This window comes from Pocillopora damicornis, chromosome 4, assembly GCF_964200805.1.
Source record: "Pocillopora damicornis chromosome 4, jaPocDami1.2, whole genome shotgun sequence".
NCBI lineage: Eukaryota > Metazoa > Cnidaria > Anthozoa > Scleractinia > Pocilloporidae > Pocillopora > Pocillopora damicornis.
This window is the reverse complement of record NC_142673.1, coordinates 858,686-886,596: the sequence shown is the minus strand read 5'-3', so window position 1 is coordinate 886,596 and position 27,911 is coordinate 858,686. Positions and strand designations below refer to the sequence as shown.

Here is a 27,911-nt window from a genome sequence, read left to right as displayed (position 1 = left end):
CTGTTGAATAGATTAGATTTGCTCAGCCGCGCAACTGTTAACAAATAGGATTTTTCAGACTGAGTGAAACCACTAGTTTCAGAAATTCAAACACTTCTCAGAAGTCGAGGGCACATGAAAGTTTCATGTGCCCTCGACGAGAAAACAAAATGATGCCAGGAGCTTTTTTTGGCATTCAACTTCCAGGCCATAATATTGCTCCTCTTCCATAAGCGTTCCTGCAATCAGCTATAATGCTATTGAAATAACTTCTTCGCAGTTTACTCGTTGCTTCTGTCAGGATTCCGGCAAAATTCTGAGGATTAATATCAGGGCTGTATGGTCAATATACAAATATTAAAATACACCTTTAAGGCATATTGCATCCACTTTAAGCCGTTTGAAGCTAGTACATGAACACCAGTCAGTTTCAAAAGACTAACAATCTGAGTTGTGGTAAATACAAGACTTACTCAATCCTGACCTGCTTTCGTGACAAAGTGCGAATCACACAAACCTTTTTTTTTTTAATTTATCCAAGATTTTCCGTGTTGCGGGTGAATGATGTCATTCTTAATGAGATAATGGCCCAGACGTGAACAATATTATGGAAAACAATCATTCCTATAGTGCACAATAAGTTTCTTTCTGGATAGTACAAAGTTCCGCATACATTGTCGGTCAATGAAAACAAATACAGGGCAATTTTAGAAACCTCCACAAGAGCGAGTATTCCGTTTCCGATGAAGAATGTCATATATTGCTGAGGAAATTGTTCAAGTTTTCCGTTTCCAGGTTTCCTATATAAGATGACCTCTCAGATTAAAATATCCCACACGGATATGATTGTAAGGATGTTTTTCTTTTAAATTCTTCTTCTTCTTCTTTTTTTTTTTGTAAAGAAATGCAGGCTTAAGCCTTCTTCATCGCGATCGACGCTAACAGATAATCCAGTCTCAGAATTATCAAAAAGAGAATTGGGCACTTCGTTCGTATGTGACAGAATTTATTTTGATTATTTGCCAAACTCGAGTATAGCGCTATCCGGTTTAGCTAAAAACTTATCGCAGAAAAAAAAAATAGTTAAGTGGTCTTTTTAGTTCTCATTCTATATTTAAACGCACTCGAGAGAGTATGCATCAGATACTGCCTTCAAAAAGCTTCGTTTCCAAGTAAACAAACAAATAAGAACCTAGTATTTCTCTGCCGGGGACTCCATCAATGATATTTTGTAGAGACCCCAATAAACATGTTCACGTAATGAGTGAGTAATTATGTCTACTTTGCATATACAGATTCTATGAGTCAGCTTCTTTTCGCCACTTTTGGAAAACTTATTTCTACTTGTTTTGAAGGGAAAGAGTCACCACACTGCAACAACAGGCCTTGATTTCGATCCTCACTTTTTTTTAGTTGAAAATATTTCCCATTTTCAGAATTTAAGCTGCACAAAGAAGTGTAAACACGCGCGCTGTTTTAGCTGAGCCGAACTGTCATGGCGGGTCATGACACAGCCACCGGAATGCGGAATTTTTGAGAACAATAATTATTGTCGGCATGGAAGTACAAAAGGTTAAGGATATATTATATATTTTATGCTCCGTAAGGGTGATACATGAAAGTTTTCTTGTATTTCTACACATCTGGAGATCTAACGAAGCATAGTTTTGCCGTCAAAACGAACTGAATGACCAACCTCGCGGAAGGAGAGGAGGAAAGGCAACTTCATTTTGGTGAGTAAAGTTTGATTGCCTTAGAACGTATTTTAATAAGTAAGATAGTGGAGAAAATGAACATTCAGATTGCATTTTGAGCCCGGCGACCCAACTCAAACCACTAATGAAGAGGTTTCTCCACTAAAATCAACGGAATATTATCGCAATTTCTGTGAGCATGCTTCGGCATAAAGCCTTGTGGGACAGAGAGCTGTGAAAATCACTTCCATGTGGACGTATGCAACCTACAGCAGTTACATCTTGAAGAACTGAATTTCGCGGTCAGCAGGAGAACTCTTAAACAGAAGACAAGCTCTCAGACACGTTCCCGTAAAAACAGAAGACACGCTCTCAGACACGTTCCTGTAAAAACGTACATGTTGCTTGCTTCCTCTCTTTAAACCGGTCGGCCAACATAAACACAGCCATTTGATATCAACCTTGTCATCTCATCCACGCCTTATGCTCTGTCATACAAGAAGGAAATGCTTTAAAACGGATTTTCCCTCTTCTCACGTGTGGTTTACCTTGCTTGGAAAGACCTTTTGGTCCATGGCCCGCGGTCATCAAAACAAACGGGAACAAAAAGTGAATTTTCCACTACACGAGGTAACAAACAAGGAAAATTTTCGGACCAATTAGAGTTACGCAGCGAGAAGGGACAGCGAATAATTCAACATGTTTTTCTCGAAATTAGAACAAAAATGGCGGAAAAGTAAAATGTATCCATCGCTCTTTTGCTCCAGCAATTCTCTTCATGATAAAATCCATCGAGGTCATACAGATGATATAGTTTTATTGTCTATGATTCAATCAACGGACATTTCAAGTCTGGTTCGATCAACTTCTTTTAGCGCTGGCCAAATTTTTCCCCCAGTTCTGCACAGAGGCAGACAGCAACATTCATCACTATTAACTCACTACTTCAATCCATGGTGAAAGAAATTTTAAACCTCTGAAAAAAGTTTGATCTTCACGCGATTGCAGGCAACTCAAAGTTCAGTCTAAAATCCAAAAGTGTCTTTAATTTCAGAAGAAATAGTTAGCTACATCGTAAATAAAACTTAAAACTAATATAGACTCATTATCATTTTGATACCTCTCCAACTCAAGTAAGGCTACAGATATGGTTTGTTTTAACGATGACAGGGAAGTATTGAATTTAAGTTACCTTAATTAGTTAGGGTTTAAGAAAGGCTAGAATGTTCTGCTGAAAACAAATTGACGAGTCTTTTTGTATGTTGCTTAAAAGCAGAGAGTCATAGAGCAAAACGAGTAAACATTTTCTAAAAATAACCAATGGAACGAACTTTCCTGCCTCGCAGCTGGTTAAAATTTTCCTAGTGCATTCCAATGAATATCAACTATTGAGTTCGAATTTTCGGCTTTTCAAATCTATTTTCGTTGATACAAAAGAAGTTTAGTGTTATGCTTAAAACACAATGTTTAAATAATGAAATTGTGAATGCTTGTTTCTCATGCAGCATAAACCCGCTGGTTACAAATGGAAGACAAAACCGGCTCAAAACAAGAAGACAAAAAAGAATACTGTGGGGGAAATGGTTACTGTCTGATCGACGAGAGAACTCTAAATTTACTTTTATATGGCTCCCGCGAAGTCAGAGTTATAGACGTGCAGAAACTAAAACGGAAGGTTGAAGACGAACAAGGTACGAAAACAGCTTGTTAACATCACGGTAAAACCAATTATTTATCAAGTACGCCTAAAAAAATGGCTAAGAACAATATCACTGATATTTTTGATACAGGAGGGAATTTGACTCAGCTCTTAAAACTACCATAAAGCAATACAAGCCCGTTTCTACTTCCAAATAAAACCGCACCATTTACCAAATGTTTCGAATCATACGTAGACCCTGAAGCATTCATAAAAATATTCGGGATAGCATTGATAAAGTTGTTATTCTCTTTTGTTGACATTGAATTAATTTAATTGTTCCAAAAATTTCCGCTTTCACTGTTGTGTTTACGAGGTTTTTATGTCCGCCCTGAGTAATTACCACAAAAAAATTTGCATGGGCAGAGTAATTTATGCCAATATATACCCTTGTGTGTATTGTTCGCTTGCACTTTCCTTTATCTAGAAGCAATACTTTTCGGAGGGAGTGGAAACATTTGATACTCTGCAAATCCTATGCAAAAATTTTATCGACTAGAAATCACGTGAAAAGGAAAACGTCTAGTTTTCTGTCAATCTTGAGGTTTCCTGACGATGAATGTGTCTTTGTATTTGACAATTATTACATAATTTTATTCATTGGTATCCGAGCCACAAATTAATTGTTCATTTTCCAGACCTTTTTTTAAACTACAACGGTTGTCAATATCCACAGAGTGCATTTAAGTCAGAAAAGCTCAGGTTCCGGTGAAAGGTTTTAGAAAAGGGCTTCTTTTGAAACGCAAGTAAAATACAGATCGGAAATGATCTTTCACGTTGCGGTTTTGGTCAGTTGGATGTTGTCATGTAGAGTCTGTTTATTCTGTAAGTAAGGCTTTGATTAAGCACGTAACAGATCCACACTTGATATGACAAAATTCTTAGCGTTATTCATAGCACCATTTCTTTATTCTTGTCCTTGTCGATAAGCTCTGATCTTGATTCACCTTGCGGGGTGAATCATTCGAAGTATAGAGGCTCCAGTATTCAGGGTCATGCCTAGCTCCCTCCAATCACTCTACGCGATCTCGCACTGCTGTATTTTTCATGGCATCTGACGGGCACTTGACTATGACATAGATGAAAGTTTCGGAGCACTCAGCCTCAGGCTAAATGTACCTTTGTTGCAAGCTACCTTATGAGGAACAGATACTTAACAGTACAACTGCTCATTCAAAATAGTCCTCCCTTTCAAGTATTCAATCGATTTTTCACAGGAGGTTCGTCTTCCAAAAAACAGAACAATACCGATGACCATGAGAAGCCTCGGCTCACAAACGCCATTAGATCATTCCCGGATGAAGTGCATCTCTGTAGATCGAGTATTCCTGGTGCTGGTTATGGAGTGTGCGCGAAAGAGCACATTCCGCTGGGCACATGGATAGGCCCGTATGAAGGAAGCCGCCTGCCCGCCCGAAATTTTCCTTCAAATTATGAAACAGGATATCTATGGGAGGTGAGATTTGAAAAAATAGTTTAGTGGGTTGTTATATGGGCTTCAATCTTAAAGTAATTCCTCTTGAGATATTTTTATATCTTTCTCCTTTTCGGAGTTGCCACATTCATTTGTCTGTAAATAGATCTTGACATGCTTGAGTCTAAATATAACTTTGAAATAATTTAGAAAATAATTATGAAAAGATGAAATATTCTAAAGATTTATGTCCTCTTATGAGCTTCTGATATTGTATGAAGGTGTCTTCTTATGGATATATTCTGTATCAAAAAGAAATTGACCGAAAATGTGCGTTTATTTTGAGCATAACATTATTATGAGTATACGCATCTCTGAAGAAAATAAATACACTGATTACATACCAAAAATCTAAAAGATTGAGTCCTCCATAGAGAGATATCTAACTTCGAAAAATTGATATTAAAATATTGGGAGAAAAATGGTTTAGTTTTATTTTAGGACTTGGAAATAAATCACAGTGCGGTAATCCAGTAAGTTGCAGGGGAGGGGGAGGGTTGGGAGTTGAACTTGGAAGCACCAGATGGCAAGTGAAACACTTTAACTTCTCGGTCACGTTGCCTCCCGTCCTCTTGCTTCGTTTTACTTGCCCAACCTGAAGAAGAAGTGAAATGCTGAATATTTAAATTCTTGCTTCATAGATCTACAAAGATGGCCGCCTAAGTCACTATATTGACGGACGCGATGAAGACAACTCCAGCTGGATGCGATTCATTCAATGCGCACGTCATGTAAAGGAGCAGAATCTATACGCTTTTCAATACTGTGGCAACATTTTTTACCGGGCGTTTAAGGAGGTCCCCCCCGGGACAGAATTACTGGTTTGGTACGATGAAAAATATCCACAATTTCTTGGAATTCCTCTTGGTATACAGGACTATGAATTCTTCAGAGAATCTGGTAAGGCGGTGTTGATTTTTCAATTCACCTTGAAAAAAAAATTTTTTTTGATCTTCAATAACGGGTTGAAAGAGAACTGGTTAATGTTTCAGTTGAGAATGATTTGCAAAGTCTTGTTTTCTAGTAAGTCGAACTAAAAAACTAAAGCGAAAAGGGGTAGGCAGTGTCACAAACGGAGAATTACTATTCACTGTTTCCACTATGCTGTGATCAAATTTTTTAACCACCAGGATTTTAAACAATATTAATACGAGTGCAATTTGATTTTCATAAGCCCCAACAAAAAGACAACAAAATTGCACGAGCCCGTTGGGCGAGTGCAATTTGTGGTCTTTGAAAAGTTTATAAAACCTTATTACATCAAATTGCACGAGAAATCATGTCATTACTTGTTAATAATTTACATGAAAAACGCATCACAGTAAGTCAAGACTGACGAAATTTGGCAGTGCGTGTGCTATTTGTAATTTGCACTCGTGTTACATGAAAAATACATTCGTTTTCAGCCACTCAAACGCGCGTAATTTTTTCACGTATATTATTAAGTGTGTAGATCGAAGGCGCTGAGCATAACTTTTATTTGTTTTATCTGTTTTGAGTGACAAAGTGTCCTGAACTTTATTTTAATGACCGTATGAAAGATGCTAAGAGTTTATGAATCCTCCGAATGTGAACCCCATAACTTACTCCCTCCATGGCTTGTAAATTAAGACCGCTCGACTGCAATTTCACATTTAGTTTTCCTTTTTTATTCACAGTGTCATCTTCCAATACCCAAAGCTCTCCAGTCTGCAGTTCCGCCAGTTTGTTTGTTGACCCAGTGACACGGTATCCAAAAACACACGGTTTTCAAGAATCACATGATAATCCTAATACGGGTAGTTTTAGATTCCCTTCACCACGTGAGCCACCTCCACGCTTCGTACGCCCCTCAAGCAGTGCGGGTAATGTTTTCCCGCGAGACAAGCTTGGCACTTCTGGAATTAGAGGTGGTCCTAGTTTCGCTGCAGGCTCAGTTGAAAGTAAAATGATTGAGACAGATTTAACCGCAACGACAACAGTTGATGGACAATTTTTCAGGAACTTTTCGCAAATACCTGCGCCCAGTGGTAACAATTTTTATTCGCCGCAAATAAAGAACAAGGACTCGCAAGAAAAAGTTGTGAAAACTGAAAATTCAACCCGAGGGTATATGTCTGATAAACATTGGGAACGGCAAAGAGATGAGGATCCCTTGTCTAATAACGAAAGAAGACTTCCAACAAAAATAAACGCTCTGCGTGAAATGCCGCCATTACAATTCTTCGATAGTGAGTACTAAATTTATTCACTTAAAAAAAAAGTTTCCACACAGGGTCGATTTAATAAAATTAGTGTTACTTATGAAAGCCCTTTGCTGAAGCAGGTGACCCGTTATTTGCAGACCTACGTGTTTCACAGAAACTCTAACTTGCTTTCGACGCATAGAAAAAATATGTTTTCCATAAAACGAGTGCTTTTTCCAAAAGCCATATTTTAAAGCGTGTTAGGCCAGAACGTAACTTCCCATGAGTTAATGTATTGGCATGCCTCTTGTTAGTTTAATACTTAAGATAGAAACGCCCAACTGTGACTTTTCCAGATGATCAAAAACATTCTCCTCGCACGAATGAAGTTCAAGCTCTCAAGCGAAATGGAGATGGAGTGAAGAGTGTAATGCCAGCGCTTCGTCCTGTTATGCCTCCGCTTCTCCACACACCGCAATATCATGAACACTTAGGAACAAACATATCAGGAATTTCTCTGTCTCCGGATGAATTTGGTATGTGGAGGTGCCGGCAGTGCTTAAAGACTTTCACTCAGCGGGTTCTTCTTCAAATGCATGAGTGTTCCCAGACCCCTGATAAACCGTATCAGTGCGGCCAGTGTACGCTTTCATATGGGACGCCGTCAGAACTCAGAAGCCACGTGGACACGCATACCAATGAGAAGTTGTTTAAGTGCGGGTTCTGTTCGCGCTCTTTCTCAGGGGCTACCACCTTAAACAACCACATACGCACCCACACCGGTGAGAAGCCATTCAATTGTGAGAAATGCCACAAGACATTTTCACAAGCTAGTCATTTAGCGAGACATCAGCGAGTCCCTGGGGACTGTGTTCCCTGGCAGATGGGATAGATTAAAAGTCAGCTTAGCTGCTGCAAATTGATAAACAGACTCAGCTAAAAAGCTTTCTTGCCACCCAAATCAGATCATACGACTACTTTTTTGGGAGGTAAAAACTGATAGATTTGTAACACGGAATTGAAAGAAATGATGTGTATGCAAACAGAGAAAGTGTAACTTCCCAAATGAATAATCAAACGATCTGATCTTAGCGGAAACAAAGATGGGAACACGAGAGCCAAACCCGCTTCTGTTTGTAAGGATTTGGCCCGATCATTCCAGTCAATGCTCAAGCGATCGAGAACTTAATGAAATCAAGATCAGACAATCACTGGCCCGTACGATCCGCGCGTTCGGATAGAACTAAGTTCGTGTTTGAGCCTGATTCCCACTTGATCGCCTTAATCGTCCCAGTCGCCCCAAAACCTTGCGCAAACGAGACGTTCCAGATTGTCACGTAACAATCAGCCCTTAACTTACACACAGAGTCGTTCTAATGTTTCTCAACAAAAAATTTTAATTAATGAAAAGCGTGCACTTGGAATGGTAGGGTTTATTTTCACACCGAGTCAGTTTAAGGTCCATCTCTGGTTTTTTCACTGCACTAATACAACTTAGTCAAGTTTTCCTATAATGTCTCTCAAATTTCATTCCTTATCCAGTAGCACTCATCCACTCCGTTTCTTGAAATATCTAATTTTTTTGCTGGGAATTACTCAAGAAGATACTCAACGGTAGAAACATTTATCATTAGGGATATTTTGTATTCAAATTGGAATGAAAAGAGTAACAAAAATGAGCTCTCTGTAGAATCTTGTTTGTACATTTTCGATCCGTTTAACCTGAAGGGTTACTTTCCACCGTCTATTGGAGTTGATGACCCCGTTTGAATGTGCAATATGATAATTAATTTCTCCTTGCAGTGGATACCGTCATCCACGACTTCCCCTAACAACTGCAAATTGGATGGACGAGGGTACTCTGGAAATACGTACCAACGTAGTAACTGAATATACTGAACGAAAAGCGTTTTATCTGCTTTGCAGAAAAATAGAACATTTACAAGTTAAGAATTGTTTTTTCTTTTTTACATGTCACAGGTTTCTGTGCGCCATCAATGTTATTTTGTACAGTGGAAGATTAACTATATACAAAGTTTATGTCAGTTTCTAGCGCATATCGTCTACCCCTCTAGTGTTAACTACGTGTTTCTCAGTAACGACGACAAGGCAGTGCTCACCAAAAAAATTAAAAAATGCTTGATTCAGGGCTGGATTAAAGTAATACTAAATTTCGTTTTTTAAGTATCCAACTAAAAGGTCAGTCTAGATTTAATAATTCAAGACAATGTCTAACAGGTTGAATCCTCTTTCTCGACTTCGATAAATAGATTGAAGGAAATCAACTGATGCGCAAGCGTGTAAAACTTTTTAGTCCGGCCATGTGACGTGCAATGTTTTCATTTCTCTTTTGCTAGAATCGAGAATGGATCAGGCGCATCGGTAGCACTGTTTATCACAATGGCTCTTCGCTGAGAGTCTGGGCCTTGTTGTCCATAATGATACGTCTGTGAATGGTGACGTTTCTTTCGCGTATGACTAGATTGAGGACCGTCTGCAGTCACGAGATAATTAGCATGGTATTGCGCATATTCAGGGGGAAGTGAAACGACCGCTGACCAAGAATTTTGAATCACTGGTGATTTATGGGCTGATATTTGTGGGGTGTTTTTCCAGCCAGAAAATTCCGTGGGTGGTTTGAGCTGGACCGATGAACCAAACTGTGCTGAAGAACCTGTGTGAAATACGTTAAGTCGCAATTAGAGCCATTCACTATTGAGCGCCGAGATTGCTTTGATTTTACTTAGCTTTGCTCTGTGATTGGACTAGATAAGTCGCGCCATCCTTCCAACCAATTAGATGCAAAAACAAAAACAATTGCAACTTGGTCACTGGAATTTTCCCGCGCTTTAAGCAGTTTTCTTTTTTTCACTTTGAGTTCTCATTGGCTAATGATGATGTAAACCTTTCTTCTGATAGGTCTTTGCGATTGCTGTACTTTTTCGCTTTTCTACACTTAATTAAAACTCCTCTAGTATCCTTTTACATTGGATTGATTGAGAGAATGACGAATTGTTTTCGAAAAAATCAATCAGCGATGAATAGAGCAAAGGACGGGAAATTGTAAGGCACTTTGTACACTTCACTGTAATTTACCTTAAAGGTTTTTCTGATTAGTAATACGTACTTGAGCCATAAACCTCTAAACTGATATCGGTGATGTTCAGCGGTATACCCATGTACTGTGGATATGTATCTTCGTACCACACCAGTAGTTCTGATCCCGCAGGAATGTCAGCAAATGCTCTGTAATAAATCTCTTTGTTGTATTGAAAGGCGTAAAGGTTCTGTTCCTCTTTGTGACGAGCACATCTTATAAAACGCATCCAACTGGACGTTGTTTCGTCTCTACCGTCCACATATTGAAGCAGTTTACCATTTTCGTATATCTAAAAAAAGGTTGTCAGATTAGGGATTTTAGTCTAATTATTTGTTGCTTCCAGATCGTCTACCAATGCGTCTACCAGATTTTATCTTGACAATATTTATACAATATCGAGCAGACAAGTGACGGGAATAAAGAAAAATATCAATTAGGGGGGTTATCAGTTGATCCAATATCGAATTCTTCGAACTTGCACAATAAGAATTGTACGACAGAAAGAAAGGAGAATTACTAATGACATCTTTGAAGTGAAAGGACACTTGAATGGTACAACAAGACAAGGAGACTGAGGTGCTTTGAGCGTCTCTCAATGGTTCAGATTTATCGCAGACCTCAAAACCCATCTAAAATTAGCCACTGATATTATAATGCAGTTTCACAACAGAAAAATATTTTACATTTAGTTTGAACTGCATTTTCTATGATTGGCTTGAAAAAACTTGTCGGCCAGCTGCTAAAATCAATCACAGAATCGTAAATTGGTCAGTCGCGTGCCCTTTCCCGCATTTTTAAGTACCGACTTTTGTAATTAAATCAAGTTGTCAATCCTAAATGTTGATTGCCAATTTGATTTTAAGCATTGATTTGGTGTTACGAAGGCAAATCAATTATTTAGCCTATTGGAGTAAACGTAAAGTATTAAGTAGGAGTAAAAACCTCTTTACCTCCCACATGTATGAGGTATCTGTGGCGGCCGTGACTTGATTAGGTTTAACAATATCGCCTTGATATGGACCCATCCAAGTTCCTTCTGGAATAACTTGTCTTGTGCGGATTCCCAATTGAGAACCAGTGGTTGATGGACAAAGATCGAGTTCATCCGGACAAGAGGATTTTGCAAACGTCAGTTTTTCGCCATTTTTCTTTTTTGTTGTCATTTTAGAAGATGACACTGAACCTAAATAAAATAAAGTTATAAATTATTTGTGATAAGCAGAACATATAAATGAGTTCTGAAAGAAAAATCAAGGTGTGCACATGTAGAGTACGAAAGATGTTAGATTTTGAGCTTGATCAACGAGCAAAGAAAGTTGTTATTCCTTTCGTCAAGAGCGTGCAACAGAACAATTTTTAAGCACCCCGAGAAGAATCCATCCTTATATCGTGACCTTCATAGAGAGCTCAAATGCTTTCTGTGTCACGCGCTCGAGACGAAACGGAGAACATCTTCCCTTGAAAGTCAGTTTGTTTTTCTCTAGAATGTAAGATGATATGCAACTCTAAAGTACGTTTGGATTAAGAGCAGCCTGATTGAACTCCTGAACTAAAGTGGCGTCAAGTTTGTTGAAAACCTCAGAGGAAACAAAACGTACATAATACTTGGTCCCAGTCTCACAGACCGCGACGATCGGTAAGAAACGATGCTAATTTTGAGCTCAGTTTACAAATAAGCAAAGATGATTTAAAACATACATATCAAATTGAGCTAGGGGAAGAATCAAACATCTGAGTTTCTTTTAAAGAATTAAACACTTTAGTTATCAATATCGGCTCCCTCCATTGATAATCTGCAGTTATATCGATCATATTGTCCGGGTTTTAAGGAAAATACTGCTATACGTGGCTTCAAGGAAAGATAGGACTTGCTGTTACTAGGTAACAGAAATACTAATAGCGCATCCTGAGTTATCAGTGACCAGTTTGAAGAATGCTTTACCTTTTCGCCTCGGTGCACTTGTCACCTTTCCTACAGCTGTTTGGCTGGTTGATTCTTCATTACGTTGATACAAACATTTGTGTAAATTTTCATAAGTGAACGAAAATGGCGCGCAACCCGAGGAAACTGCTGGCTTGACATCATGATGAGGAAACTGCGGAAAACAGGGGCTTGTGTTCGCCATTGCGAACGCTGTAAATACTGTTCTAAACTAAAAAATAAATTTAAAAAAAATGTCAGATCAATACTAACGTCATCATCCCAAAAGGCACCAAACTCTGATTTTCATTAAACGTCTTATAACACCTTTTCTCGATATGGAGAGTTTTTCGCGAAGTAACTTCTGCTCGCCGAAAGAAAAAACCTATAACTTTCGCAAGGCAGCTGAACACTTCCGAGCTGGCAACTTTATCCACTCTATTTCAAGAGCCTAATGTAAAGTTCCTTTGCTAATGGATTATAAACGACCCTGCCGGGCTAGATGATACGTGCCAGTTGCCGTATCTCTAATACATATTCATGTTTTTCGAGTTCTGACTCCCTGATTGAATTGTCTCGGGGGTATAAGCCGAGCGTGGAAAGAGAAAGGTGCAGATTCCATTGTCTGCGTCGGAGTAAGTTTAGTCGACAGTCGTTATGTTGTAAACGACAGAAATCTTGCCATCATTCACAAGTGTAACACAGTTTAGAACATTACTGCTTATATTGTTGCAAACTGAGTGGGAAACTGTGTCGAGGTGTTAAGATACGTATTTTTTCAGTTAGTCTTAACGGCCCCTAGTGGTTATTTAATATTCTTGTGTATTTAGGTTAAACGTGTTAAAAAAAATTGAAGCAAGCCTTGAATAATTTGTTTACAAGAAACGATGGCGTTAAAATTGCTTGCTAGCACATTTCTTGGACGGACGTGCTTGCTCTGGAGCCAAGGGCACCGTGTATGGCTGAAATCACGTTAGATTCTCCAATATCGTACATAGATGATCAGATTAGATGTCGATTTAAAGGAGATATTGTTCAAGACCAAAATTTTCACTTAGAACCATTGCGTGTTTACAAGAAAGAATACTATAACATAGGTGATCTCCTGATGAACAATGAATAAAAACTGTTCAGTTATACAGAAAATACTATCGTTATAACATGGTATGTTTGTGTCAAATATGTTAAGCAAACATCCCTCATCGAACTGAATGTACTTCGTAGCTGGTGAACACTTTGAAGCAATATTACTAAATAGTTTAACAATTCAGTATTATCCTCATTTGAAACGTGTATTTTCATGAATGATATTTTCATGCAGTGTCTAGTTACCTACCGTCGTATTCTGTGTGTTGTAAAAGTAGTTCCAGCAGTTTTTCGGGGTTGTAGACTTTCACTGGCGTGATTAAGAAGTTGTTTATATGTTTTTAAGGTCAAAGTCGATTGGCTTCGCGTCGTTTCACCACAAAACAAATCTACATCAGTCACACATCGTGAATTCGTTGTTTTAACTGCCAAGTATTTGTCAAATTGTAGTCCATGCATTGCAAATTAACAATGTGTGAAGAGCTACGTTATGCTTCACAGGAAGCTCACGCTATCAGTTGCCATGGTAAAATGCTTAAGTTTCAACATGAAAACTCCTAACTTTTTAAGGGAACTTAAATATCAGCTACAAAATTTTAGCCAGAGTAAACTTACGATTTTTGGCGTTTTTTTCCAGCAGATTCGCAAGGTTGGTTCCGGCAAGACGAAACGAAAACAATAGCAAAATTATAAATGACGTATTTAGTCTTGCCCAGAAGGGTTGTAACAGACGGACGGAAGTCAATGACAGTTTAACACAATACACATCAATGTCCCATGGCTACCTCAGCTACTTCAATAAAACGTGCATTATTTCCCCCGGTTTTTTTTCCCACGCAATTACTGAATTCCGCCAAAAACACGTTTCATCAGAAACTGATTGCGTTTTTCAAAAAACTGAATAAAACCGATGAGCCTAGTTCTTGCGTGTGAATGGGGATGACTTTGAGAGAAAACCAAAAAAAAAAGATTAATGTAAACTCATTTGCCACAGTCCTGATACAATTCAACGCAATTCACTCATCTTGTGGTTTGTCAAAAATGCAGAATATTTGAAAAACCCAAAACACACAAATTGAATTAGAGAGAGTTTTGCTACACTCCTTGCAATTTGATTAGTAAGTTTGATGACAAGAAGCAGGCTTCACCTCTTCTGAAATAACAGCTAACAAACGATAAAAACAAAATGGTTGTGTGAAATTGTCAAAATTGTTCTAAAATTGTCCATTATCGTATAAAAATCACCTTATTGTTGAGAGATGACATGTGTAGCCTGTTGGCTATACAGTGTTCAAAGAATTCCCTTTAGCAAACCGGTTCAGGCTGCGCAACGACGAAAAAATATATTCGTCGAATTTGATACGTATAAAAAAAACTGAAAGGTGATTTCAAAACGAATCCCGCATTGAAAAACAAAAAAAAAAAAAAACAAACAAAAAAACAGAATGTATTAAAATTCATGATGTCTTCTAGGCACAAATTATACTTTGCTATTCGAAACTGTTGAAAAATATTGACACAACCTTTACTGAAAAATACTTTTATGACTCTATCTTGTATCATAAATGCAAAATTACATAATAAATAAATGCAACTCAGAGTTTTTTTTTAATTCCACGCGTGTCATAAACTGTATTTTTTGAAACCGCTACGAAGTTTGCCTTGCGAACCGCGGCCAGGTGAATCGTATGAATTAGCTTACATGTTGAAGGCACAATGTAAACGACTGTGAGTTTTTCAAAACATATTTGACCTTCCTTCTTCGTTGTTGAGATCCTCTGTCACTCATTTACATGTAACAAACACGAATCTGGGTAAATACATTTTTACAATTTAATCCAAAAAATTTTTGGTTGTTAGTCTGAAGTTAATTTCTATGTAAGAAAACAATACTACATAACTCAGCGTAAGTGTTACTATAAGTAGTGCTATTGCGTGTTTAGTGCTATTGCCTAATTCTTACTTACCGAAATATTTCTTGTGGTTTATATCCATGTAAAGTGTATTCTGTATTCTGTATTCTGTATTCTGCCGAACTTAGGCACACATGTATATCCCAGGTGTAATATGCAAAAATGACGATTTCGAAATGTACCGATCATTTATCTTTCTCGAAAATTGGACAATGACCTATACTTTAAACTTTTACCCTGTTCGATGTTCCGGTGTTCTGCGCTTCCGGTGCACTAACTTCGATGCTCAGAGTTCAAGAGCATATTACCGATAACGTTGCCTCAATAACTGATCTCTAGGCAAATATTATATAATGTTACAAGCTGATTGTGTTCATTTTGCAAATAACTTGTTTTTTTCCGACACGGAACTGGTAAGGACAAGCATTCAATTTAAAATTTTAATATCGAAAAATAAATTTCATAGAGGACTTGATAGCAGCAGGTATTAGGGTATTGACGTCATATTCTTTATGTCGGTCTATGAAGATTTTTAAAACAATGTCGGAAGTTTCAATAGACATAATATCAAAGCGAAACTCCAAACAGTGGCTTTGACGTCAATTATTTCGCAACATTTGACACGCTTGAGCGATTACCCCACAGAGTTTACAACACAACGATTTCGAAATTTTTTCGCCTTTATAAATCGCCCTGTTTTTTAAAAACGGAAATGAAAATCTCTATATCTAAGCAATTTACCTTGGACTTCCTTGTATTCAAGAGTATGAGAGTTCAGGTTGGAAAAATTTCAAGTTTTGAAAGTTAACTCAAACTGTACGTGATCTAAACACTACCTGTGGATCTACAGAATTTGTGATAAGCGCATTAACATTTTTGTAAAAAATAAAAAATGTAAGCAGTAAGAAATAATGTTTTTCGAAGACAGAACATCGCCTACTGAGTGTCAAACACTTACCGTCAATAGATGCTGTCAAACAACAAATCCTTCCGATTACTTGCTTAATTTTCGATATGGGAAACTTTTTGCATTGCAAGGACTTACATCGAGATCCTTTATCAAATGAGGGTATTGTTATATAATCGTAGTGATATTTGTGCGATTTTGCATCAATATTTCTCGTAAGTAATGCAAATGAACCTTTCTGTGTTTTTGTTTTGTTTTGTTTTTTTAAGAAACAAAATTCCCGCCCTGCGAAGGTCACCGCGAAAATATGATCGACGATGGTATAGTTAATTCTGAAAACTCTCACGCATTTTGCGAGTTATCCTTGCAAAAGCGAGAAAATTTACCGACCCTACCCTACTCAGAGGACTGAGTTAGTGTGGCTAAAGCCAGTCGATGGAAAGAACAGGACGGATTGATTAGCAAGTTTTGGCAAATGGAAACTGGCCTCAGATTGAGGATTCTGTGGCCAAGAAGCGCAGATACGAAAAATTTAGATGAGTTTATCCCTGAATATTGGAAGCTAATGTAGTTCGAAATTTGTTTTGATCTGGTTCGATCTCCTGAGGAATTGGAAGATCTAAGCGATAGTTATACAATCACCTTATTTTCTCTTGGTTCGGATCTTTTTCTGGATCATATCCATAGCAGAGCGGCACAACCATTCAACTAACCGAACATTTTCATCGGTTCACCAGCGTAATGACCCACATAGAACAGTGAAAGACCGGCTTTTGGAGTGTTTCCGAAATATCCAATTTGTGACATTACGACGGTAAGCCCTCAAAGATGCGGTATTTCGCTTTTCTTTTCTGTTCCCTTGCAGCACATTAGCAATAAATTGGAAGATTTTAGGACTTTAAGTTTCCTATGAGTTTACCTTAACTGTGGAAAAAAAAAAGGTTTTAACCAATCCAGCTCCTGTGGTTTGTAACTAAATATAGGAAGACCCTTCTCAACTCATCAGATCATCTGCTGAAAGGATGGCTTCCAAAAGATCTCTAGTCCTTTAAGCTATGGCTTGAGTGCCAGCGACCTGCAAGCGTGATTTCCGTTTTTCATAGCCCGCATAGCTTGCGGTTATGTCTACACTTTGAGACGTTGAGCGGTGGAATCTCGAAAGGTTTGCGATGGAGAAATAAAAGCTCGAAGTTTCTTTTATTGTTTTCGCGGCTCCGCCGTTTCGATTTCCGTGGAGCTCCCATAAGACACGGCCAGCTTTTCTGGCTACGTGCACCTTTGCTGGTGTTTGGCGTTCTTCCAATTCCTGTTGCCCATTTCTCCTAATCCTCCTTCTACCCAGTTGCAGCTACGTATGACGCACCATTTTCGGCCGGCCTACTCGTTTTGATATCTCACCGGTGACTGTATACGTACTGGTGTGCCCGAGCGAACTGTTCGAGAGATCTGATCGAGCGAACTCATTCAGTCATTAGACTCAGCAATGCTTCTCAGCTTGATGGAATCTTAGAAAACGACTGAGATATCGTATTTACCTTAACACCGCACCCCGTTTTCCACCAACGCCTCGTTTCTGGTTAAGAAAGCACAAAATTGAAGATAGGTTACGTTGGGTAGTGTCTCATCTGCGGTTGAAGCCTCGCTGGTATTAGCGCCAAAACGAAGCGGACGCCGACAATCAAAAAGAGGTGTAGTAATGAGGTCACGGGTTTGATTTTATCGTTCTGAAAACGTGATCATTCGCTTGTTCCTTTTCAGGTTTCGACATTATTACCTTTTATATTTCTTTCGTTCTGTTTTGATTAATTTGATAACTTATTATTATATGAAAAATAATTTTTCATGGTTTCATAATCTTTTGAAGGAATTGTTTTAGGTTATTTTGGGTCACGTAGAACACCGTGGCCGGTCCGCTCGTACTTGCTCTTAATCGCTTCACCCGGCTTCAAGTCCAAGGCTCCAACGCTATTTAAAAGCCTGACCTTGATTATTTTCTTTGTTTGTTTATTTGTTTCGTTTTTCATCTTCAAAGTGCCCGGCTATTACACATCGACACATACCAAATTATTCCAAGTGAAACAAAGTTTGCGGTTACGTAATAATTTCCGGGTTATCAAAACAGAAAAAATGGATTAATCCATAAGCTTCTGAGTATCACACCACTTAACTTTTTTTCATTTCTCACAGAATTAGTATAATACACTTAGTATGCTGTAGTTACAATAGGAATATATGAATTTCATGTGCTCCTTGATAACTAAAGGTATGAAATGACGAATTTCCGTGCATGGTTTCAAAAAGCATTCGGACAAAAAGGAAAATTTGGAAAAAAAATGTAACGAATACATAGTTGAATGAAAGAAGAACTTAATTTACTTAAGAACCAAAAACAATTAAATTTTAAACCTTTTTTAAAAATTGGCAATATTTATAGCTGTCTAAAAATTTTCAGTTTGATCTTGTTAATCTTCTCTAATCCGCCTCCCGTGCATTTTTTATTAAAAAAATATAAAAAAAAATTGTCATCACAGTGAAGTTTTTAAAGTGTATTTTGCTTTGCAAGATGCACATTTTCCTTTTCTTATAAATACCACCTAGGAATATCAATGGAACAGATAACGAAAAAATTTACCGCAAAGTGACTCAGAACTATTTTAGTCGAGAGAAAATCTGGTGTCATGTCTACGATTTACCATTTTTTTCTTAATCCATCATGCAGTTGTGGGTTTTCAGAAGCTTTTGTCGTGCAAGCGACAAGCAATGCACGTGGCAACGAGCTTATTCATGCACGGTCATTGCATAATGCACCTTTACCCTCCAGAAGCCACCTCTCGCAAAGAAATATCAGGCCGCGTGCAAATTACAAGGCAGATCCAGCACAAGATATCGGAAATGGCATTGATGAAATTAAGCGTATGCAGCATTTGCGCTTCTGCATATCTGACGTGAGCAATAAGTAGGCCCAGTTGCTTTCATAACACGCTGTAAGAACTACGACTGTCCATTACTATGTTAGTTCAAGGGGAAATCGTGACAGCTAACTTCCTTTAAGTGAAAGACGCTCTGAGTACGCTGTGTAAATATTGACAAGATACTCTTATCAGCGGAAATGGAATGAAGGTTTTTTTTTATGAGTTTTGTAATTCGAAATTAACCGACAGAGCGAGTGCTAGGAACTGGAAGTTTTATCTTCACAAAATTATATCGCGAAATCTAATTAACAATGCGACATTTAAATGATGATCGTCTGAGGTTATCAATTTTCAATCATTTTAATTTTTATGATTGGTTATGTCGGCAAATCCAGATCGCCATACCAAACAAGCCTGCACGCAAACATGAATACAACAGCTTAGAACTCTTAAGATTCCCCTACCTTTTCAGTTGGAGTCCCTAAGCCCAGATCTACATTGTTGTAGCAGTGCTTGGTCTATTAAGACTTCTCAATCTCAAAACATGTTATACGCATATACACAACGAATTATGTCACAGACATGTCGGAATAACATATCAGCCCCCACATCAGTCGTGCGATACGAGATTTGGCAGTGTCCCAAGCTGTCAAAAACTTTTGACGTTTACCCAGAGTGATTGACACACACCCGACCGGAGATCGTAGAAAAACGAGAGTAAAAGAACATGCCGCTCGCTGTTCACGCCAAATGTTTGTTGTGATTATCAAGTGACAAGACCCTCAGTTTGGCAGAACCAACTAAGCCCAGTTTGGGTGGCCAAATCGAACACCAGATCGTTCCTGAATAGGGTCTTTGAGTCAAGAAATTGCACTTTGAAAAACTGGTGTCCTGGAAAAGATAAGGTTTGTATGTGCTATTTGGTAATAAGTGAAATAATGTTTGCGTGAGTAACGCTGTAACTAATTCGCGACAGACTTACACTATTAGAATGTTATCAAAACTTTGACACACATGTACATCTTAACACTGTCTCTTTCTTTTTTTTTCAATCACGTTTTTTCCTTTGTCGAGAAATAAGGAGTGTCCGATTCAAATCATTCTCTGTGCAGTATTCAACAATGAATTTGACGCTAATTTCATTTGAATTTTTCTTATTTTTCCTTTTTTGTCAAAACAGATTTACTAGTAACCACTGAGTATTAAGCGACGTCAATGTCACGAACACCTCAAGCGTATTCTTTACATTTCTGCCTTTTTTGTCTGGAGACTATCCATATCAGTGCAGCAAAGAGGCACAACCTTACGATAAAAGAGCATTCTATATCGATCAGCTCTAATCCTCTTCTGCTTTAAAACGGTTTTCACTTCCGCGCCTCCATCCAATTACGATATTTAACATAACGTTTTATTTTCTAACACGCATGCAAACAAGAGGAAACAATTTCTTCACAATAAAGTTTTTCGAATTTTAAAGTTCTAAAGATTACATTCTCAGCCTGGATGCTATACCTTGCGACATAACACGCATTTTTTTCGTAATCGTTGAGTGGTTAATTTCAGCCGCGGAAAGTTTATACTGTAAACAGTTATTACATTGTGACTTTTGAGTTGTTAACTGTGCCTTGCTCATCAGCACCTCGGAGGGCGGGTCCTAACCTATCTCATTGAAGCCAAATTCCTTCTCGTACTTTCTACTGATATAGATATCGAAAGAAAAGATTAACTGTTAACTCTTCAATTTAAGAAAAGCCGTCTCTGTTGCTTATAAGGGGCTATTCATGTGCTATCTGCGGGAGTTTATTCACCAATTAATCTGGCGTAAAACATTTACGAAAGGAATGTTTCCCTATACACATAAGAAGTCTTTAGAAATATTGTTCTAAGCTCCTATTGTTTCTTTGAAATTGCCGACACAGCCGGATCTTGCGTGCAGTTTGGCAGGGATAAAAAAACAAAAGTTTTTCTTTTAGTCTCCATGCGGAAATATCAGCAAATTGAATAGAAGGAGAACTAAAGCGGATGGTTTTCTCTGTGGCAAAGTTATCGTTTTTGTTGCACCATATTTAGCCAGTAATCAGCCTATTCGTAGATCTAGGTATTTACTCAGCTAAATTCCAACACTTTCGTTCCGGGGTATTAATAGTAAGGCTTTAAAGATAACAAATCTTTATTTGCTTGTGACATAACTTTTAAATCTATCTGCAATACGAAGCCGTCCTTTTGTTAAATACCTGCTTAATCATATGATAGAGGAAGTTCTTAGACCTCATCTCATTGATGCCCTCTGGCTGGCATATTCGTCACAAAATTGCTTGGTATTTCCACATCAATGCATAATTGATTTCAATTTGGCTTCACTTAAGACGAATCACAACTTTCCGCTTTTCAACACATGAAAAAAAAAAAAAAAAAAAAGCCATGACGATTTCGCTCATTGCATCTAAGGAGACAAATTATTTATTACTGACCCATTGTGTTAAAATGTGTCAAGGAAGTCGCTTCTCACTGCGGCAAAGCTATCAACTTATCATTCAGCGGATTGCCCTTTCCCTGGGCTCAGTTTTCCTTGGAAAATACGACCCTTATCAAATTGTCCAATTTCCGGCTGAAACAATAAACTTGGCAGTTCATCAACTCATCTCACGAGTCTGAACTTTTTTGGTCTTGAAACGCGAGTCTTTTGTCATTCAAAATAGAATGACGTACATCTGGAGGGACGAAAATTTCAACCATGTAGTAGGATTAGCAATAAATTAATACTGTCCTGCATAGTGGGCAGAAAAAATTTCGAGTACTGTCACAATCATTGACTGCGCGTATCTGCTGCAGTAGTAGATACGTATCGAATATTTGGTAGGTTTTGTCTTTAATTGATTTTTTCATCGAATTATTAATGATACTTACTGATTTTTACCAAAAAAATCGGGTATTTGCGAATGAAAGAGTTCTCTAAGGAAAACTCCTATAAACTTAATTTGATTTTGTTGGAAAAGCATAAGTTTTAGATTGTACATCGTCAAATTCCACATTGGACTCGAAATGCTAGTCACTTTGAGAGGTTTTGTGAATGTTATCACAAAAATGCGTACAGCTTTCATTTAATAGGATGTTGACCACACATGAGGGCTTCATTATTGGCCTAGCTGACAGACTCGTGGAATTTCTCAGGCAAAGACTAGAAAATCGCTGAGGTTCCTCTGGTTGTAACATCAAATTGTAATAGTGTTTGAATTGAATAAGAGCGCTCTGCATTTCAAAGTAGTGGGAACTAAAATTCGAGCAGTGCTACCTAAACTAATTTGCATGTAGTTCAAGAATGCCGTTGTTTACAGTACTTCATTCATTAGGTTTTTTTAACCTATTACGCCCGTGATTGTCATGCAAAGTGGCAATTCATTGAGAAAGAATACTTCTATTCTTGACGTTTCTGTCGCAATTTTTAAAGGTTTGTTGATTTAGCGCCAAAAAATTACATTTTGTTTAGTTATCCTCTATTTTGTCTCCCGAGGAGACTGCCCTCGTCGGTGCAGCTTATCTTCGTTGTTTTGTTACTGAGTGATAGATGTTATCTATGTTAGCGTCGTTTCAAACAGGATTACGACAGCGATAGATACAAGTTTGAGAGACCCGAAACACATAGATGATTTAAGCACATAAACTCCGTAACAGTTACGACCAAATTTAGGTAGCAAAGAGTTTACTACGACGTTTACTATTAGCGACAGACATCTGTTGGACAAAGTTTTAATTGATAGTGAGAATTTGTCAGTTATGTTTTTTATTTTCTAAATACAGATAAGCAGAGAATTTGATTTTATCATATTTTTTCATGATATATTGAAAAAATGCCATTCTCTGTTTGTTACAACTTCTTGTTTCAGTTTTCCTGAACGTAAAGGCACGAAAATGGCGCGAAATGGGGTGGCGTTCACTGCTCATTTTCCCGCCAGTCAGGCATCTCTGCAAAGCACTGCGCCGCACAGTTCCAAGAATTTTGCATTTACTTACGACGACTTATACAACTGTTTGTATCGCCACAATGAGCTACAACTAATCGACATCGAAGCATTCAAAGCACAAAGAAAATCAAGTCAAACAGACGCGGAAAAACAAAAGGAAACGACTAGTAAGTTAACAAAACAAACCATTTTAATCTTTACAACCTTGCGTGCCAAATTATAAATGTCCTATAGTACTTAATAACGATATTACCTCGAATTCAATCTTGTATTCAGCAAATTTGTCTTGCATTAATCTTATTGCTGCTGTCAATTTGTGATCTTAAGGCTTTTTGCAAGTTGATCCCTCTATGCATTTTTTTTGTCTCATAAAAACAAACTGTGGAGAAACAGCATAAAAATGAATATCGATAACTTGCGCTCGAGAAATGGGTGCGAGTCATATTAACCGCAAAAGCAATACAATTGTTGTTTTTTCGAAACCCAATTTTCCGGTTTAAAGCGAAAGGGAAGTGAATTGTGAGTATTTGCTGGTTGCAGGGGAAGACCCCCTGAAGTAGAATGTTATGATTACACAAGTACCGCATTGAACACGAGAAACTAGAATATTCGAAGGAAAAAAATCGGTTTTCTTATAAAATAGACTTTGTTTGTTGTGGTGATAAAAATAGTACCTGTTAATCTTTATTCTACCGCCAGACATACCATGGTGAAAGTGGTTTTTGTCCATTGTCTACAACAGTGTTGCTATAACAGGAATTGTAATTACTTCCTTCTTTAAGGAGAGGATCTTCTTAAAGGCAAAAATCTAAAATTGAACAGATTTTCTTTCATAGTTTCCAAATTCTGGTCATGTTCACTTAGCCCGCCCAACTGGACGACTAAATCACCCTTGAAGCTTTCTTGAACCGATATACCACTTAAGGTCACGACATTTCCGGCAAGCGGAAACTTCGGCAAATTTTGTTTTATCATCATTGCATTGAAAATCCCCACGATGCAAGATTTGGTGGGCGGAGCTATCATGGCGCGCGAGCTCACACAGATGACAGAACGCTTTGTTGAAATTTTTAACATTTTTCAATTACGTGTCTGGAGATAACTCTTCGTATCCAATGTCGGAAGAAGCTTTGCCAATGTCGGTACCTTTGAAGCTTTATTAAAATCTTTCGTTAACAGTGTTTTCTTTATTTTAAAGTGAATAGTTCTGGCAATCACCCCGATTTTGAAATAACCTTTACAATCACTATTGGAAAAGAAAGATTGCGAAAAAAAATGAAGAGAGGGGGTAGGGGGGGAAGGTACTCCCAAGCAATATTTCGACCTCACGCTGGGGGCTCTGTTTTAGAACTGAACTGTCACAATGTTCCGTCCGTTTTGTGTCTTCCTTTCTTTTGCTTTGTTAAAGTAATTCCCTGACAATGTGTCTCTTTTAGTTCGCTCAACAAAGCTTTTTTTTCTGAAAAACTTACTGAACAATCTTATGTTAAACGGTTCTGAACTGGGTCAAAAGCTTTCTTCGTATAAGTCATGACCATGATTCACAGAAGAGCCTTTTCCTGAGCACTACTGTGTATTCTAAGAGAATGCTGAAGCCACGAATGTGACTGCCATTACGTGATTATGGCCTAAAAATGATTAGTCTTGTATTTGTATCGTGGCTGTTGTTTATAATGGCTAACTTACCTCTTGCACAAATATTTTTCTTCTGAATTTTGAGCCATTTTCGTTTTGTGAGAATCTTTTACCAAACGGAAAACGTGGTTGAATCCATTTTTTAAGGGATCAAAGGTCAATTTTTTACTGGCACCATCTGATGTTGTGCTCTAATGATTATAACATTTTAATCAGGAAAAAAGCGTTTCCCCTCCTGATAAAACTGAACACGTATAATTCAGATTGTAAACATATGTTAGCCAAAGGTAATTTGCGTGGAATGTGGCAAAAACTTTCCTGTCTTACTTCCTAACTTAATTCACTCCTCTGGACAGTCTCTTTTTGTGTTGTGATTTTGGATTTGCTCCAAAAGTTTCGTTTGTCTGCCAAAACAAACCACGTCCGGTAGATAACTGAGGGTGGGAGAGGGGGTGAGTGGGGGACTCCATACCCAGGGGGCTGGGAGTCTGTGCTACCAACACATACGCTGCTTGTACAATAATGAAAAATGCCTTTGTTGCGGTGGAGAAATAACATGACAATTTTTCCTTTTTGTATTCGTAGACTGTGATGCATGTCGTTCAAAGCAAGACGCATGTCCAGTGCACAAAGTTCCAAATTCTGGAAGGAAACTTCTTATTCCAGGACAGAAACAACCGGTCAAATTTAGTTACGCCATAGCGTCCTTTCCAGAGGAAGTGCAGCTCTGTGTGTCAAGTATTCCTGGGGCGGGTTGTGGAGTCTGCGCAAAGCAACATATTCCTGTGGGCACGTGGATTGGACCATATGAGGGAAAACTTGTTAAATATGATGACGTTAAACCCAATACAGACACCTCTTACATGTGGGAGGTAAGTCCCTTATTTTGAAACCAAAAAGGAAGTCAAAATCGAAGTATCTGAGGGAGAATGTAGTAGGAAAATGGACACTGTATTTAATTTACTAAAATCTTGACTGAAATGTAATTTCTTTCGACCCTTAGGACTGCTTCACCTGTGTGTGTGTGTGTGTTTTTTTTTCTTGCAGTTAGACATGTGTTGTCTAGGTTACCATTAGTTACAGAGTCATAACTACTTTATTTTTGCACCGATCATTTGCAGATTTACCAAGATGGCAAGCTCTCCCATTACTTGGATGCCAGCGACGAAAACACCTCGAGTTGGATGCGATTCATCCGATGCGCACGATATAGGGAAGAGCAGAACCTCTTCTCGTTTCAGTACTGCGGAAACATCTACTACCGGGCTTTCAGAGAGATATCCGTAGGGACGGAACTTCTCGTATGGTACGATGAAAAATATCCTCAGGATATGGGAATACCACTGGAAGTTCAAGATATGGCACTTGTGGACCCCAACGGTATGTCATAACAATGACGAAGCAACTTAGTTTAGGTAATTGAAAAAATATTGCTTTTAGGCTCTCAGTGTTTAAGAAACGAGCCATTAGTATGAAGTTCTAGGATCAGTGGTCGGCTTAGTGCTATTCTTTTAAAATGAAAGATTTTCATATTTTCTAGGGGAAGTTAAAACTGCAAATGGCAAACAAAAATCATTCTTTATCTCGAGGAAGGTTTTCTTTATTTAATTATTAGCTATTATTTGTCACAGTTGGGTTTTATCATTAAAAGCTCTTTTCGATAGTGCCCTCGAATGGGGCAGGAGTCCAATCCGCTTAAACGTAACTTAGCATTCAATCATTTGATCAGATTGCTTATCCACCTTTTGCTTATTAAATGCTATTCACGAACCTCGCTGTCCTTCTCTCTAGGTACCAGACTCCTTCAAGAGGTCTTAGCAGCACAAGGTCAAACGCAACCTTCAGATCGACCGATCAACACCAGGCAATTTTCTATGCCTGCAGTTTCAAGTCAGCCAACGGTTGTTTCAATTACTCCTACGAAGACATCTTCCCGAAAATCACCCCTCCCTGTTCCTCGTGACAACATGAAAGAGAGACCCTCGCCTACGTCTCCAAATGACACTCGTATTTCGTGGCACCACAAAGTTCCAAATCCTACTATTTCTCACAGCGCCATTCCCATAGGGAACAATTTCGTCCAGGCTGAGCGAACTCGAAAAGTGGAGCCGGTCGCTTTAAAAGAGGAAAGGGTTGTTATTGAGGATTGTGATGACGACAGAAGGTTCAATTTAGCTGAAGGATCAGAGATGAGCCTTATGAAATGCGGTCAATGTAGTCAGTCATTCGCGCAGAAGAACATGCTCCAGGTTCACGTATGCCCGCGTATGCCAAGGAGACCTTACACATGTAGCTACTGCTCTGAATCTTTCTCCTTACCTAACGAACTGCGCACGCATGTTGTCACTCACGCTAATGATAAGCCATTCAAGTGCGGCTATTGCTCGCGCACATTTGCTGGAGCGACAACGCTAAACAACCATATCAGGACACACACGGGAGAGCGACCATTTCTTTGTGATAAATGTGGCAAATCTTTCACACAGGCATCCCAGCTGAGCAAACATCAACGAATTCCTCACGAATGCAAGTACTAGGTCTGTAATTTAGTATCACTATTGTTTAGGAATTTCATCGCCTACAGGACACGTATTTTTATTTAGCCTTTTTGACGACAGGATTTTTAATCTTCACACGATGAAAACTCCATATCAACATTTCTTGAAATCTTTAAAATCAGATAATTTGATCCTTATTTACAGCGTAAGTCTTGAGGTGAATTATTGTGATGGCTCGCTTAAAATTTTGGCGCGTTTTGTAGCAATGTTTATCTTCAACAGGTGCTGGCAAGCGCAACTGTACAAAGCTTCAATTGTCCGAGAATGAGACATAATTTAAGCCGACGCGACTTCTTCACTAACTGATAGTTGAGTGTAATGTTTCTGTATCCGAAATTTGCTTGTTATGTTTTTTATTTGAAAAAATCACCACAATGGTCACTTCATATTTTATTTGATCGGCAAGATATTTACTATCAAATTTCTTTTTTCATATCTGACATATGGTTTTCTTTACACCACGAAGAATTTTTTATCGCTAAGACGATGAACCTCGCATCAAGCGGGGAGTATAGAGAAATGTAAAAACAATATGTACATTGAAATGTGTAAATAAATAGATAAATCAATAAAACAAAAGACCCTATCCTAAAAACAATTTCTTCGTACTATCCTTCTATATTTCCAATCTCTCCAGATATTTATTAGCCTCAGCTGAGCTCTTGGTCGGCGGAGGAAGCGGAAAAGCGGGCGAGTGAAAAATGGTAGGTTGTCCGAAGGAAAAGTTTCTTCCGTTTCCATTGATAGCGGGAGCCTGTTACAGGAAACCTTTCCACGCAACATGATTCTACTTACTTCCAAATACTAATGTGAAAAGTTCAAAAAGAGATTTTTCGCTGGGATAAGCATTGTAACATGTGAACTTTTGGAACCAGATTTAAGAGTCATGTGTCGCAAAGTAGGCAA

At 38.2% G+C, this 27,911-nt stretch overlaps 3 protein-coding genes and 1 long non-coding RNA gene across 17 annotated transcripts; 3 read left to right on the top strand and 1 right to left on the bottom strand.

Annotated features, from left to right (window-relative positions):
- The first annotated feature begins 1,160 nt into the window (after positions 1–1,160).
- On the top strand, positions 1,161–7,942 carry LOC113672651 (uncharacterized). Of its 2 annotated transcripts, none has more exons than XM_027188960.2 (6): positions 1,161–1,712; positions 3,179–3,364; positions 4,590–4,828; positions 5,488–5,746; positions 6,505–7,056; positions 7,368–7,942. In XM_027188960.2, exons 2-6 carry the CDS (start codon positions 3,199–3,201, stop codon positions 7,901–7,903), a joined length of 1,752 nt encoding a protein of 583 aa, XP_027044761.2. In that variant the 5' UTR covers positions 1,161–1,712; positions 3,179–3,198; the 3' UTR covers positions 7,904–7,942. The 2 variants fall into 2 exon arrangements, with proteins under 2 accessions (XP_027044761.2, XP_027044762.2); XM_027188961.2 differs by lacking the exon at positions 1,161–1,712 and adding an exon at positions 2,122–2,303.
- A 962-nt stretch (positions 7,943–8,904) lies between these two features.
- Positions 8,905–19,485, bottom strand: LOC113672656 (PR domain zinc finger protein 14-like). 12 transcript variants are annotated; one of them, XM_089203154.1, is made up of 7 exons: positions 19,315–19,457; positions 17,474–17,511; positions 16,858–17,384; positions 12,054–12,264; positions 11,062–11,294; positions 10,139–10,400; positions 8,905–9,685 (listed from the first exon to the last, which is right to left on the bottom strand). In XM_089203154.1, the coding sequence occupies exons 4-7, from the start codon at positions 12,235–12,237 to the stop codon at positions 9,351–9,353; spliced, it is 1,014 nt and encodes a 337-aa protein (XP_089059280.1). In that variant the 5' UTR covers positions 12,238–12,264; positions 16,858–17,384; positions 17,474–17,511; positions 19,315–19,457; the 3' UTR covers positions 8,905–9,350. The 12 variants fall into 12 exon arrangements, with proteins under 12 accessions (XP_089059280.1, XP_089059279.1, XP_089059282.1 ...); XM_089203153.1 differs by having other exon boundaries at positions 16,858–17,511; positions 19,315–19,461; XM_089203156.1 differs by having other exon boundaries at positions 16,581–17,511.
- Positions 15,965–16,834, top strand: LOC149046371 (uncharacterized). The gene is made up of 2 exons (XR_016185676.1): positions 15,965–16,100; positions 16,208–16,834. It is a non-coding gene; the product is annotated as an uncharacterized LOC149046371 (long non-coding RNA).
- LOC113672653 (putative histone-lysine N-methyltransferase PRDM6) lies at positions 19,431–27,600 on the top strand. 2 transcript variants are annotated; one of them, XM_027188966.2, is made up of 5 exons: positions 19,431–19,755; positions 22,735–22,979; positions 25,033–25,319; positions 25,569–25,827; positions 26,239–27,600. In XM_027188966.2, exons 2-5 carry the CDS (start codon positions 22,760–22,762, stop codon positions 26,982–26,984), a joined length of 1,512 nt encoding a protein of 503 aa, XP_027044767.1. In that variant the 5' UTR covers positions 19,431–19,755; positions 22,735–22,759; the 3' UTR covers positions 26,985–27,600. The 2 variants fall into 2 exon arrangements, with proteins under 2 accessions (XP_027044767.1, XP_027044769.1); XM_027188968.2 differs by lacking the exon at positions 19,431–19,755 and adding an exon at positions 21,536–21,706.
- The last annotated feature ends 311 nt before the right edge of the window (positions 27,601–27,911 follow it).

What these genes read in the sequence shown, in the direction of transcription:
- LOC113672656 (XM_089203149.1), bottom strand. Translation starts at nt 14,384, where the DNA reads ATGTCATCTCTCAACAATAAG. An exon ending in TGTCATCTCTCAACAATAAG is followed by an intron (nt 12,265 to 14,363) that starts GTGATTTTTATA and finishes TTTATTTTTTAG; the next exon opens with TTTAGAACAGTATTTACAGC. An exon ending in AAGTGCACCGAGGCGAAAAG is followed by an intron (nt 11,295 to 12,053) that starts GTAAAGCATTCT and finishes TATTTTATTTAG; the next exon opens with GTTCAGTGTCATCTTCTAAA.
- LOC113672651 (XM_027188960.2), top strand. Translation starts at nt 3,199, where the DNA reads ATGGAAGACAAAACCGGCTCAAAACAAGAAGACAAAAAAGAATACTGT. An exon ending in GAAGGTTGAAGACGAACAAG is followed by an intron (nt 3,365 to 4,589) that starts GTACGAAAACAG and finishes GATTTTTCACAG; the next exon opens with GAGGTTCGTCTTCCAAAAAA. An exon ending in AAACAGGATATCTATGGGAG is followed by an intron (nt 4,829 to 5,487) that starts GTGAGATTTGAA and finishes CTTGCTTCATAG; the next exon opens with ATCTACAAAGATGGCCGCCT.
- LOC113672653 (XM_027188966.2), top strand. Translation starts at nt 22,760, where the DNA reads ATGGCGCGAAATGGGGTGGCGTTCACTGCTCATTTTCCCGCCAGTCAG. An exon ending in AAAACAAAAGGAAACGACTA is followed by an intron (nt 22,980 to 25,032) that starts GTAAGTTAACAA and finishes TTGTATTCGTAG; the next exon opens with ACTGTGATGCATGTCGTTCA. An exon ending in ACACCTCTTACATGTGGGAG is followed by an intron (nt 25,320 to 25,568) that starts GTAAGTCCCTTA and finishes GATCATTTGCAG; the next exon opens with ATTTACCAAGATGGCAAGCT.